The 15265-nt window shown below is 42.6% G+C and overlaps 1 protein-coding gene across 1 annotated transcript in view; it reads right to left on the bottom strand.

Annotated features, from left to right (window-relative positions):
* Positions 1 to 15265, bottom strand: part of LOC128940944 (glypican-5-like) — a 372567-nt gene that overhangs the window by 147983 nt on the left and 209319 nt on the right. Inside the window, exon 7 of the mRNA XM_054282769.1 lies at positions 10815 to 10935. Coding sequence (XP_054138744.1) covers positions 10815 to 10935 — 121 coding nt within the window. The remainder of the gene's footprint in view (positions 1 to 10814; positions 10936 to 15265) is intronic.

Genomic DNA, 15265 nt, shown 5'->3' on the forward strand with positions numbered 1-15265 from the left:
TTAGTAGAATGCTGTAGAACTCAAGACTTGTAAGAGTGTAACATAGATAAGAAATAATAAACATTTGAATCTGAACACAAAATATCATCTCCAGTGCCTTCAATCCCAACCTAGACAGAAGCAGAGAAAATAAGCCAAGGATTAGCAACAATGTTCATGGAAAACTGTGCCAAAATCTCCTAGGACCAAAGCTATTCCTTGCTAGGTTTTCCTCCTCAGCCCTTGTACCTGAACAGGGCTGAATTGAGTTAGGAGCAAACTGCACAGACTGTCTGGAGTGCAATGAAATCAGTGATACACTCCGTTTGTCGTGCCTTTAAATAATGCAACTAACTCAATTGTTGTAAAATTGACTCAAATGAGGCTCATTTTCAGAAACAAAACATTTCAATATGGGAAAAAAGGCCAGCAAAAAAGAAGGGTAAAGACGAATCTATATGCTCCTAAATGGTGAAAATGAGAGCATGGTAGGGTTTGTAAAATTCCTACTAAACCTTTTCACATTTGCTGAACTCATGTTCTTTGCAAATCTCCAAGAACTGACACAAAAGCAAGGAGACAAAAAGTAAGAAACAGTTATAAACAGAAGTGATACTCCCTATGAGATGGCTCTCTCACACCTCATGTGTTGGAGCTCTGGATGCTGAGAATTTTAGATTTTTCTGTACTGACAGGCTCTGACCCCCCGGAGAGCACTGCATTTGACCTGAAGCTGTAGAAAAGATTACAAAATTGACTGATAACGCTGAGATTACAGGTGTGTAGTTTAATTACAAGTGTGTAACATCACAGAGTAGAAAACTTAGAGTTTGGAGTTTTAGAAGACAAGATGGAAGTTTTAGAGTGGTAGTTCTAGAGTTCAGTTCTAGGTAGTTCTAAAACTCTAGTTTTAGAGTGGTTGTTCTTCTTTATCTTCTTCTTCACCTTCTTCTTCCTTCTTCTTCATAGGTTTAGGTAATTTTTTATTATTAGACAGAAAAGTCCACAATGTGGACGTCAAGTGATTAGTTATTAGGTAAAAAAAGTGAAAATAATTTAAGTGTCATTTCTTAATTAGATAGTTTAACTTTAAAAACCTTTCAACAAGAGACAATTAGCCATTTTGTACCTTACTAATAAAAGACTACAACACTCTCTGCTGTGCTCACTACGTGCTCACTTGTGGCAGGCAGGTAAGGCTGGCAGGGAACTCAGCCTCTGGTGTGTGATGGGAATGATGGAATTCTGATCAGTGGGATCAATGTGCAGCACTGAGCTCTGCAAGGAGAAACCAGGCTGGGAGCCACACAGAGCTGATGCTGCTGAGGGAGAAGGGTTTCCCTGGAGAAGGAGGAATTGCTGCACTTGAGGAGAGGTCAGGGTCAGGATGGCAAAAGGATCCTGTGGGATACCAGGGCACACAGGGAATATTCCTGTGTCTGCTCTGGGTGCCCTGACCCCCAGGGCAGCACTGACTCTGACCCTCATCCATGGAGAAAGTTTCCCAGACTTCAAGATAGACTGGAACCCACAAAAGTGTGAAATAGATTATAGAGAGCAGTGCAGGTGTATCACTGGGTGAGAAATTGAGGTTTGGGGTTTTTAGTGTGTTGTGGATGGCAGCAAGATGGAGGGCAGAGGGTGCTGTCCTGGGTTTCTTCTTCAGCTTCTTCTTCCTCCTTCTCAATGGGTTTGGGTGGCATTTTGTAATTGGGCAGAACAGTCTGCACTGGGGGCTCTGTGGGATCAGTTATTGGGTTAAAAGGGAAAATAATCCAGGTGTCAATTCTTTATTGGATAGTTTAGTCTTAAAAGACCTTGTACCAAGAGATTGTTGGCCATTTTGTGCCTTCTAATGCAAAGCTGCTGAACTCACAGCAGTGAGACTGTTTTACTGACAAGGAATAATAAACACCTGAGTGCCAACATGAAACTGCTGTCTGGAGTGCCTGCAATGCAGAGCCAGAGAAACCCACAGCTGGGACCCTCACAGCTCCCAGCTCTGTCATGGGGCAGAGGGCACTCCCTGCACCAGGGGGGCCCAGCCCAGCCCTGCTCAGCACCCACAGCTCTGAGATGCCCTTTGAGCTTTGGGGAACAGGCTGCAGAGAAGCTCCAGGAGGTCTGTGGGCATTTCAGAGCTGCATCCTGCTTTGGGTGAAAGAGCAGCAGCAGCAGTGACTGTGTCTGACTGGTGCTTTTTGATTTTACTAATGAGGTTGATCCTACACACATCTTGCTTTTTTTTTATTCCAGCTTGGCAGAGGAGCTTGTGAAGAGATGAGGAAAATGAGAGTCTCATAAGCTAGCATCAGGTATGGGTTTGGTAAGATATAAGATACCCAAACCTTTACAAGTACTATGCACAACACCAAACCAGTGCCAGAGTGTCAGAAGCAAAACAGGCCTGTTTTAAGACTGAATTTCTTTGAAGTGACAAAAAATGCTGTTTCACAGCCGTGGTTCTGCCTGAAACAGGAGGATTGTTTCCTTTAGTCCTCCTGTTCACTAATTACTTGTGAATGTTTTCCTCAGTAGAAGAGAAAAGCTCTTGCTGGCATGGCCTCTCTCCAGCATCCAGCCTTGCTCTCTAAATTCCAGTGTGTAAGGCAATAGACACTGACAGAAGAGCAGGGTGGAGCAAGAACTCCTCTGCCTTGCTCATGGCCCTGTTCCCCCATCAGACACCACACTGGGAAGTTTGGAAAATGTCACCTCACAGCCACCATCAGCTCCTCTGCTCTCCAAGGACATCACTGCTCACATGGCACCAAATATTCCCAGGTTTTAACTCCCCACACTGAGCACACAGATTCAGAGGGTGCTTGCCTGGGCAGGCAGGTGAGAACCATCCCACAGGAAGCTGTCACAGCTCAGTGACCCAAATCTGAGGGCTGGAGGTGCTCTCCAGGCCCTGCTCCCCAGCTGATACAGGGAGCTCCTAGGGCTGGCACTGGGCAGCCAAACCAGGCTCACAGGGACACCTGAGCTGGCTTCCACCCAGCTCTCAATTCATCAAGCTGTGCTGCAACACAGCCTAAATTACTGCTGGAGCCACATGGTTTGCTGTAGCTGGAAGTTGTTGCCATGAATTTGCAGGGTTAGGCCATAGTGGGCACCAGCACTGCTGCTGAGTTGGCTATCAAAGCCTCAGGAATTCATCAAGGATACTGGAACATTTTAATTGTGATAAATTAATATGAAATTAATTTAATAATGAATTATCCGAAAATAATTGTGATAGATTAATGATCGTGATAAATTAATATGTAATTAATTTAATAATTAATTATCCTAAAAATAATTAACAATTAAGAAAGAAGAGGCTGAAAAACAGAATACCAAGACTGCAGGAGAGGACTGTGAAACACCTGGACTGTAACAAATCACATATTGTGAGAAATGCATGCAGAAAATGAGGGAACAAGACAAAGGCACCAATCAAGCAGTGTGTATTTGGTAGTTTGTAGAATCTATAAATATGTGTAAACAATAAATGGCTTCTGCTTGATCACATTGGTCAGTTGTTCAGGAGTCCTGGATCAAATCTGATATAACAACTGGATTGAGAATCTAAGGTTCTGTTTTGTGTGGTGGTGGAAATTTGGGGGGATGAGGAGGAATGGTTTTGGAAGGTTTTCATTCTAAGTTCTCTGCGTTCCTCTTTTACATATTGTAAGTTAATAAAGTTTTTTCCTTTATTCCTAAGCTGGAGTGTCGCAGACATCTTTTCATGAAAAATCCTTTCCTTAGGATTTTTCCTCCTGAGAAGCTGACAGCCTCAGGAACAAAATGTAAACAATGGTTATCTGCTGCTGTGGAATGCAACAGGTGCATCTGTGATTGGTCTCACGTGGATGTTTCTAATTAATGGCCAATCACAGTCAGCTGGCTCAGACTCTCTGCCTGAGACACAAGCCTTTGTCATCATTCCTTTTTCTATTCTTAGCCAGCCTTCTGATGAAATCCTTTCTTCTATTCTTTTAGTATAGTTTTAATGTAATATATATAATAAAATAATAGATCAAGCCTTCTGAAACATGGAGTCAGATCTTCATCTCTTCCAAGAACCCCTGTGAACAGTGTCACATTGGAGCCTGCTTTGCTCCATTTCTGGTCCCATCTCGCAGCAGCCACAGGGGAGAATATATTTTATATATGGGGGCACTGGCATTGTGCCAGCATCAGACCAGGACATTTTCCCACAGGAAGGGGCTGAATCCTTCAGCAGATGAATCCACTCAGCACCAGCAGTGCAGCCCCTTGGGCTCACAGAACAAGTTTGGGTTTCATGGCCTTGGTCCTTCTCCCCTGCCCTGCTTTTTGTGCCTGCCTGCTTCCTTCAGAGCAGAACAGAGAGAGAGGAAAATGACCTTGCTCTGCTTTTGGACAATGATCAATCAATTGTTTAAAGACCTTTACTCTACCCTAAAGAAAACAATGATCAACCAATAAAGCTCTGCTTTCTTTTCCTATTATGCTAAACTTACCACCTCCAAAAATAAGCACATCATTGTAGCTCAGGAATTAGATCAAAAGTAAATGCCATGATCTCACTTCTAATGGTAATTACTTAACCAATGCATGTAACTCAGAATTACTGGAGTGATCAGAAAAATATAGGTAAAAGAAGAAAATAATCATGAATTAGTAATTTCAGTTAATTAATTCAACGATGACTGCTAACTTTCTGTCTATAAAAAATCAATTCCCATCAAAACAAAAGGCCAGCTCCATGAGTGCCCTCCCCTGTGAGACCCAGCAAGGGAATGCAGTGACAGCTCCTGCCCTTGGTGCTCACTCAGCCCTGCAGCTCCCACCCTGCCCTGCTCCCAGCACATCCCCGCTCCATCCTCCCCTCAGCAATTCCACAGAGCATCCCAAACCCTTCCCAGGGCTCAGGTTTCCCTCAGCAGCTGCAAGAACTGGGCACCCACCCCAGGGACAGACCCCGGATTTATTTTCTCACAGTAAGACTCTCCCAGCAATGTTTTTGTGTGTGTGAAATGCTTTGGCTCAGCTCTGGATGGGAACAGTAGCTCTGCCCTCCTCTCCCCCACTTGGCTCGAGTCACTTCTGAGATTCAAGATGTGATCTGGATTTATTAAGACTAATTTCCCACAACGAGCAAAACAAAACACATGCAATGGTCCATCTGGGCAAATAATTCCTGAGAAGGCTTGCAAGACAAATAGCACAGCACACTCTGAGACACAACACATGAATAATAAAAGGGCCATTTTAGCATTATATATTTGCTGGCATATAATAAGATATGCTGGATTTACACTGAGGTTTACATTTGTCTTGTTTTAAAATGCTAAATTCTACTTTAGTGGAGCCAGTATTTCACATTACTGCTTCCACTGAAATCCTGATGCTGGTTCTAGTACTAAAAGGTAATTTCTCAATTCTAATTAAAATTATTTAATTCTATCTCAAGTCACTATGTTTAACAATACCAAACTAATAACCTGCAGCCCTCAGACCAGCAGAAGTTCACTGATTTCAGCCAGGGATGGTAGGTATCTCAATTAGCACCAAATTACAATTTTAACACATCTGCCCATGAAACAATGTTCAGTGATGTTTTTCAGTGCACTGGACTAGAGAGAACTCTCCTGTTCTGATTCATGGACAAACCTCTGGCTTTGACAGGGGTTTTAGTGCCACAGCAGAACCAAGGTTAGAGCTTCCAAACCACCTGTCTTTTCAAAATCCAGGAGGATTGGAGAGAAGAAAAGCACTGCCCACAGCCTGGAGCTGCCCAGCCCTGGATGAGGAGATCCCACATCTCCAGAGGAACAGCCCAGTGACAAACCACTGCCAGCTGCTCTGCTTTCACATCTATATAGATAAATATATGTATTTCCTAAGAAATAGAAAACCATACAGAAGAGAGCACACTGAGGAAGATCATTTTCAGTCTTTGAGTAAACTGGATTATTTAAAGCATTGGAATGAATTGTTTCATTGCACATGGATTGTGAAAAAGATCATAACTTATCTCAGAGCTGAACATTCAGCACCCATATCTGGAAGCAACGACCTGTTTGACTTAGCAGGGGAGATGAAAAACTGCCCATGAATCCAATAAGGACAAACATATTGAAAAGAAAAAACAGGATGAGAAACAAACTTTGTATAATTGCTGAAGTAATCTGAGATGATAGTTTATTTGACTATAAGGGTGAACAATTGTTATAGAGCAGGGCAGGAAATAAAAAACCAAAACAATGCAGTTCATTTGGCCTTTCCTGGCCTTCACAAGATCCTAAACATAATTGTTTCAGGTTACATTAATTCTTTATTTTCCTCTAGTATGTGCATGTCTTGGTGCTATTCATTAATCAGCCAATAAATGTGGTATTAATTCAATTATCCCTGCTGTTTGCTTTGGGAGACCAAGGTGCTGAGGGCTGTTAATGCCTTCCCAGGGAGGAGAATTCAGAAAGGAGCAGCACAGCTGCAGAATCTTCCTCAGGTGATGCCTTTCCTTCCATGGATGAAACCAAGAACAGAAAATCCTGAATCCCAGTCCAAGGCAGCTACAACTTTGGCTAAAAATCAAACCAACTTGTCTCCACTCATATCTCATATAAAAACTCTACGAGGTAATAAATTTTATAGATGTCTAAAAAAATACACACTTTTAAATTAAGTACTACTTAAATGATTTATTGTATTATTCCCTATTGTATAACTCAACTAAATTCACTTTCAAGATTAAATTATGGCTGGCTCATGTTATTGGAATGAAACACCTCAGTGCTGTTGCTTTGAACTCTGCTCTAACAGAATCCTCTGTATGGAAGTCTGAAAGGAATTAAGCTACATGCATTTCTTAGTTCAGCTGGCAGATCCATGAGACTTTGGCAGAGAGAAAAAAAATTATATACATGGGTCCACATTCAGCAAGATTTGCTTTGACATCACTCTCATTTTCTGCACTGGGTTATTGCACTGCCTTGAACTCCAGCCATGCCCTGAGCATTCACCTCTGACAAGAGCAAAACACAAAACTGATTCACAAAACCTGTCAGGAGCAGATTTAGGCTGACAAAACCCAAATCAGTCAAACCTGTATAATGCTTATTATATTGTAATCCCTTGAGAATGCTGATACCTCCCTGCTGGTGAAGGTACAGTCACAGCTTTTTCACTTTTCACAGCATTCTCAATTCTTCTCAGGGCAATTGATCCTTGAGGATTTTTAACCTTGGCCTGAGAACCAGTTTAGTTTGAACTATGAAAAGCATTAGGCTGAAGAATAACATTGAAACATTTAAGTGTGATTCTGTGGCAAGAAGCAGCACTCCAAAAGGTGCAATGGGGGATTATTGTGTTCAACATCAATTGTGGTTCACACCTGCTCTATTCACAAAAAAGAAGGAGGAAAAGATGTTATTTCTGCTGATTTTTTTCTCCCATCAACCTGAGACTTCACTTGATCTGTTTTGCATTACCAGAAGTTACTGTAAATTGTAGCTCAGTAATTCTATTGATATGTGAATCAGCCACTAACAATAAACCCTTCAACCTCCTTATCTGTCAGGGATGCAAATAACAGTAATTGTTGAATAATATTCTCTGAATTTCACTTTACTTCCAGCTTTGCCAAGTGGATATAAAATAGCCTGCTATTTGCATAATCATTTTAGAAAAAAAAAAAAAACAACAACGATGTGCTGAGGATTTAAGTCCCTGATGAAAAAAAAAATAAAAATGAGGAGCTGCTCTAATCTCCACCAAAGTGGCATTTCAGCCTAAATGACAGCAGGACTGGAAGATGTCTTGCATACAGATTATTTGGAACATGCTGGAGCTGGGAAGCACTCACTGGAACAGGAGCAGGACAAGAGTTTTGTTCACATCCATGAGATTCAGGGTCAATGGAGTTTTTGGATTTTTGTGGGCATCACATGGAGCTCACAAAGGAAAGGCAAAGAAAGGGTGGGGTTTGAATGAGGGAATTTTTGGCTGCTCCTGCCTGGCCAGAGCCACTCCTGTCACAGTGGCCAAGCCCTGCTGGCCTGGCAGAGGGAGGAGGAGGAGGAAGAGAAACCATCACAGACAGCAGTGATGAGGTTTGCTCCAGAAATCCTCAGGAACTGCTGAGCTAAGGCAAATCCTTTAGGAAAATTAATGTTGATTTGAACACAGCTCTCCCCAGCCTCAGCAAACTGATCCAGAGCAGGTTATTCTGATTTCAAACACTGAAAACCAGAGAGAAAGTGAAATCCCTGAGGGACAGACCCAGCAGGTTTCCCTGAGACAGAAATGTTATTCCTTTAAAAATCTCAATGTTATTCCTCTAAAAATCTAATCTCAAATGTTATTCCTCTAAAAATCTCACAGCCTTCTCCTGCCCAAGGATGTGCTTTCCTCTGGGTAGCTCAGCAATATTATTGAAGGGGTAGGAAGTTGCTGGGGCCCAGGCACCCAAATCACCTCTGATGCACATTGTGGGCATGGCTTTGCTCTCCCCACTGCTCCAAACACTGCTGCAAATATTTCAGGAGATACACACACAACATCTTATTTGACCAGTATTTACATTTCACCCTACATATCACAAAAAAAAAAAAAAAATCAAAAATATATTCTTATGAAAAAATTCAATTTGTCCATAAAATTAGGAACAGAATTCTGTATAACTCCACAGTCTACACACACTATTGATGTCACTTTAAGCTCCTGATTTAATTGGCTTTTCAGTGTCAGTTCTTATTTGTACAATAATATCACACTGAAACAAAAATCCAAGAAGTAGAAAACAGCTACATGTGTTTGATGTTGTATGTGAAAGCCTCAGATATTTAGCAACTTCTTTGATGCTTTGATCTCCAAAGAAATCTTACTAAAATTATGATCAAAGGATTTTATATTATTCTAAGTACTTAAGAACAAACCATCTTAGGGCAATAATCAGTATTCTGTTTAATCCTTCACCCTTGGAATCCATTCTTGCTAAGCACCTCAATCTGATGGGAGTTACATTTACTTAAAGAAGATATTCGCCTGAAACTGGTACCAGTACCAAAATGCAATACTTCCAATTTAGAGCCAAGAGCTGGATTTTATTCTGCTGGCTAAAAAGTGCTTTCTGAGACTGTTTTTAAAATGTATGTAATTTAAGAAAATTGGTATGCAGCTCAGATCAGGCAGATTTTTATTTTCCTACAGCAGACAAAGAAATAGAATTTCCAATACACAACTACTTTTGATTTAATCTATTTCTAACTATTTCCAATTGTCAGTGTTTATAGAGCACTATTACACAGATGGATATATCTAATATTTATAAAGTAAATTAACACTCTACTTTATAACATGCAAAGACAGATAAATAATGAATTATCCTTTTCATCAATCTGACCACATAATGCCTATTTCAGTGCAATATTAAGCAGTGCACCAGACTGGTTGTTGTAATCCCCCATGGTGAGTTAAATCAAACACAAAGCATCCCTAAACTGCAGCCTTCAGAACAGGAGAATATTAGGGACTAGCAAGATGTAACAAAAGCACTAATTACAGCTTAGATTATGGATTTATAGATTTGCTTGATGAGAGGGAAGGAGGTAAGGAGCATTTTTTAGGTGCAAGTAGAGGAATTCCTGACTCCCAGTCACAGCCTTAACAACCTCCCAGATCCTGACTGAGCATCACCCCTCAGTTTTACCTGAGCAGGTTATTCTCCCTCCTGCACACCCACCCACCAGGGTGTTTCCCACTATTTCCATCCCCACACTCTAATGGTGGAAGGTGATGAGCAGATTGATGTGCCCACAGCTCTGCTGAGAGCATCCCTGCAGGCTGCCAGCAGAACATGCCTGCTCTAAATGAAAATCAATCCGGTTAAAGCTGCTGGCTCCAGCTGGAGCTCCCAGAGCAGCACAGGGACCACCCTGAGCTCCGGGGATGGCAGCAGCACCACGAGTGCCACAGGTCAGAAAAGAAAGTCAGATAAACATCCCAGGCATTGTTCTGTGAAGTTTTGGCAAAGCCCAGAGTGTCACAGACAAAAAGATCTATTTGCTAGGATCTTTCCTCCTGAGAAGCTGGGAGGCCTCAGGAACAAAATGTAAACAATGGTTATCTGCTGCTGTGGAATGCAACAGGTGCATCTGTGATTGGTCTCATGTGGTTGTTTCTAATTAACGGCCAATCACAGTCAGCTGGCTCGGACTCTCGGGTCAGTCACAAAATTTCATTCCATCCCTTTCTATCCCATTCTTTCCCTCTGATAAAAACCCTTTCTTCTATTCTTTAGTGTAATTTTAATATATCATTTTCTTTTAATATCATATATATCATAAAATAATAAATCAGCCTTCTGAAACATGGAACAAGATCCTCATCTCTTCCCTCGTCCTGGGACCTGATGGTGTGAATTATAACATCTGTATTGTCTCATGCTTCCCATGAGACTGAAAATGGAACAAAAGTGTTTAGAACACCTCTCAGCTGCCCCATGTCTGGGTCAGGAAGGGCTCAATCGCCCCCAGAGGAGCAGAAGCTGCACAAGCAGAGGGCAGTCCCAGGGCAGGAGTGTCCCAGCAGGGGCAGCTGCAGCCCAGGAGGCTCCAGGGGAACTGCAGCAAGAGCTCCAACAGCAGCCAGAGAGCAATTTCCAGGGAATTCTGCCTCCCTGGAGCTCACAGCCCAGCTGGGACCATGGGATCCTCAGCTGCCTTTAGCCAAACCAAACCACAGCTGCCTCAGGCCTGCAGTCCGGCAAGGTGATGATGGAATACGAACATGAATCTCCACCTGGAGATTTTACCTTCAGCTCCATGATAAAGTGGTTTTATCTTGGAAAAATTACTTACTTGATTAAAGTGCTGAAGTTTATCAATTAAATTTTTGATGAGTGGGTCCAATCCTCTGACTTTCAGTTCTGGATTATTAATTTGTGCTTTCAGTCCATTGGAAACAACTCTGCTGGTATAACTGAAAAACAGAAGAAAGAACAGATCAGTGAGTGGAACCACATCCATCAGAATCAAGAATCGTATTACAGGGGACTTACAGAAAAAAAATGTTTTGCAAATGGGAATGAAATTTATTATAAATATTTATGTTTTAAAACACACCAACCAGAATAAAAGTCACAGATCCTAGCAGTATCATTTACCACTTTAACTGTTCAAGTCATGAACCAACAGCAATTTCATAAACCATGGAGAGGTTTGTTTCATTCATAATTTAATATTTGAACCTTTGTAACTAACATTCTCAAGTTCTTCCATGCAGCAGTCAAAGCTGATAGCCTCCAAAAATTCACTCTTAGGTTATTGCAGAAACGTGGGGCATTTAAGACAGAAATGATGTTTCATCAGATTGAAACAAATTCCAATCAACGAGGGGGATGGGATTTGAAAAGGATTCATAATCAAAGTGTGAATTGGAGTTCTCTAGCCAGAGCAGCTGGGGACACTGGGGACAAACTCTAGGGACACAGCACAGCAGCAGCTGCTGCCCTCCAGAGCTCCAGGGAGCCTCAACTGTGCTGGGCCTCCCCAGGCATGGAACACACACAGCAATTCCCTCTGAGCAAGCCCTGCTCTCCTGAGGAACAGCAGATCCCTCTCACTGGCTGGTGACTGAACTGCTCCTGCCAGTTCTGCATTTGTGGGGTACAGGGAGGAATGATGAATCTGACTCCATGTGCTCAGAAGGCTAATTTATTACTTTATTATACTCTATTATTACTTTATTACACTAATTTATTACTTAATTATACTATATTATATTAAAGAATACTATACTGTACTAAAGAATACAGAAAGGATACTTACAGAATGCTAGAAAGATAATAATGAAAACTCCTGACTCTCTCCAGAGCCCTGACACAGCTTGGCCCTGATTGGCCAAAGAGTGAAAACAACTCCCAGCAGAATCCAATGGAACAATCACCTGTGGGTGAACAATCTCCAAACACATTCCACAGGAGCATAACACAGGAGAAGCAAATGAGATCTGAATTGTTTTCCTTTTCTCTGAGGCTTCTCAGCTTCCCAGGAGAAAAACCCTGGGTGAAGGGATTTTTCCAGAGAATGTGAATGTGACATGCCAGTCCTTTCTGGGAACACCCCACAAAGGTATTTTCAAGTCCTGCTTGGGCTGGGGCTCCACCAGGGTACCCTGATGGGGAAAATTTGGGGTAGAACACACTGTAGGACACTGCTGCTAAAGGTGTGGCTTAGAAAAAAGAAATAACTGAGAGTGTCCTGCTTTTTCAGAGCATTTTGGTCTCTACAGATCATTCTGTACCCCAGCTGAGGAGCTGAATCCATCAGTGTTTGCTGAGCCCAGTGCTGCCTGCAAGCACCCAGACTCCTTCAGATTTGCTCCAGCATTTGTCTGGATACAATTTAAGTTCCACAGAGCTACAGAGCAGCCTTTTTTTTGAGAGTTATGATTTTTAGGGTTGCATGAACCCCTGAGTGCAGCACCCACTTGTAACAAAGGGCATCAGGGATGTTTTGCATGACCAGCTTTGAGCTGGACAAGTGCTCACAAACCAAACTCTCCAGACCCACACACACCAGGGAGGATCTCATTAAAGACTCAAATTGGCATCTCTGAGAGTGAGGGAGCCACTGGCTCTGCTGCTCTGGGCTGAAATGTGCAGAGGAAGCCCCTGCTCCATCTTTCACTTTGATCATCCACACACACCTGGAAATGCCAGATGTTCTCCCTTCACTGTGAACCAATGTGTGCTGGAGCTGAGGACAGCACTTCTGAGTAGAAAACAAGGCCCAAATTCTATTGTAGAAAGGCAACAGAATGAGCTAGGGGGAGACCTAGCTCTCTAGATATATTTGTCCTACCTTAGTTTCATTTAGAATGAACAACAAATTGATGCAAGCTGCTGGGAGAACACACTGTAGGACACTGCTGCTAAAGGTGTGGCTTAGAAAAAGAAATAACTGAGAGTGGCCTGCTTTTTCAGTAAACTCAATAAATGTCACTTCTCAGGAAAAAAAAAAAAAGAAAAAGATTGTTTAGAACAGAGAATTGAGAAAAATCATGTTTTGACTTAATAGCTAGACAGTATTGACTGGACAAATGGTTAAGGAAAATCTTTTGCACTGAGATGGTATTTTTTTGTTCAGTGAGCCTTTTAAAGACAATGTTCTATTTTTTCTTGGCAATAACTCATAGATGTGTAAACTAATCTGAAGGATAAGCTTTCCAATGCAATAACACTCCCAAAATGATGGCAGGGCTCAGATCTTAGAAGCAGACCCAGCTGGACCTGTGTCCCCAGGAAGAGCTCAGCTGAACTATTACTGTGAAGCCAAGGGTGGTGTGGAGTGTAAAAATCCACATCAATGCATTTGGACAATATTACAACCCTGCTGCATCTTACCTGCCTTTACCTTTATTCACAAATCATATTATTTGAATGCTCAACACAGTTCATCATGTGAAAACAAACTCATGGTGACCCACTGTGGAAGCACAGGGACATGTGACACAGCTTCCTGAGATCATCTCGTTGTAAAACAGGAGAAATTTAATTTAATGGGTCAGCTTCTGGCCACCTCCAGTCTGTTTGGGGATGCCCTGTGTGTGCTGCTTTGTCGGACCAGAAACTCATCCACATCAGCAAAATGCAAGGGTTTTCCTTTTCACTGCTCCTGACTGCTCTGCATTCAGCCCCTGGTTAGAGCTGTTGGAATTTCTCTGCAGGCTTACATCACCATCACTACAACCCAGCGTAAAGAAACCTGTGGGTTGGCTGGGGTGTTTTTTGGCAAACGACATTGTTTTTTCCCCCATGAATCACCAGGCTCCATTAACTGTCCCTGAGTGCAATTACAGACCTACAGCAGTGCATGGAGTTTGCACAGACATGGAGAATGCAGAGACAGCAGCAGCAGCAATGCCAGAGCCCTCAAAGGGACCAAAATGGGCAAAGCCAGGCTCAGGCAGCTCATACTAGCAGCTAAATCCTCCCTTCTACACATCATCACCAGGAGAACAGGGCCATTTGGAGGGAGGGAGGGAGGGAGGGAGGGAGTGAGTGAGTTCACAGCCCATGGAGACAGGGGCTCTCCTATCCTTTAAATCCTGCTAAATCCTCCCTTCAAACCCTGCTATCCTATCCTTTCCTGCTAAATCCTCCCTTCCACACACACATCACCAGGAGAGCAGGACCATTTGAAGGGAGTGAGTTCACAGCCCATGGAGACAAAGGGGCTCTCTTATCCTTGAAGTTCCACCCATGATTAAGAACTCCCTCTTTAAAGCTCTGGAGATAAGCGTGCATTATGCACAGATATTGCTGTTGTCCAGATTGCTCACAGTTATATTCATCACGTAGCTTGACTAAACTCCACGTGTCACAGACTGCATGGAATCTGTGTTAATTCTTCTTCAGCTCCTTCACCTCCCTGGTGCCACCAGCAGCACATCAGAGGTGGCCCAGCTCTGGTCTGGTGTCACCACATTTCTCTTCACAGAGAAAAGCAAGGCACAATTCTTCCCAAGAATATTTCTGGGTTTCACATTCTCTGAACATCAGAGAAAGAAAACACAATTCTTCTCATTTGCTGTGCCTGTGTTTGTGCCAAGGCAGAATGCAGTGTGGAGATTGTTCACCCACAGTGATGGGGTTTTGTTCCCTTGGCCTGTCAGGGCCAGGTGTGTGTGTGTGTCAGGACTGTTGGGTGACAGCCACCTGTGCAGTGTGTGCAGGGCTGAGTGCTTGGCAGATTCAGTTTAGATGTAATGTAATATAATGTAATATAGTATAGAATAATACAGTATAATGAAGTAATTAATTAGCCTTCTGATAAGATGGAGTCAGATGCATCATTCTCTCCCCTCATCGGGGGCCCCTGTGAATACAACAGTCTGACCAAGTGGAAAAGCAGAAAAGCAACCAGAGTGTGAAACAGATGGGATCTGCCCCGTGAATGGGGTAAAAAGCTGGTTGGAAAGGAGGCAAAAGACTTGCAGGGTACAAAGGCAGCTCTTGGGTTTTCCCATAATACCTGTTTTAGCCCTTGTACCAACAGAAATTATGAAAAAAAAAAGAGTGGCAGATGACAAAATATTTCTGCTTAGATGCTGCTGTCCTGATGATGTACAGAGTGTGATTAATTTTATAAAAATGGATTCCAAGCTGTGCTGTCCTGTGTGCTCTCCCTGGGAGATCCCTGCTACAAGAACCCTGAGCTTGGGGTGGCTCAGAGCAATAAGGAGAGGGTTATATCAGAGGAGATGGTGATTTCAGAGAAGAGGGTGATTTCAGAGGAGAGGGTGATTT

Source organism: Melozone crissalis, unplaced genomic scaffold (genome assembly GCF_028551555.1).
Source record: "Melozone crissalis strain CALT ecotype California unplaced genomic scaffold, PUWL_Pcris_2 ptg000034l_1, whole genome shotgun sequence".
NCBI classification, from domain to species: domain Eukaryota; kingdom Metazoa; phylum Chordata; class Aves; order Passeriformes; family Passerellidae; genus Melozone; species Melozone crissalis.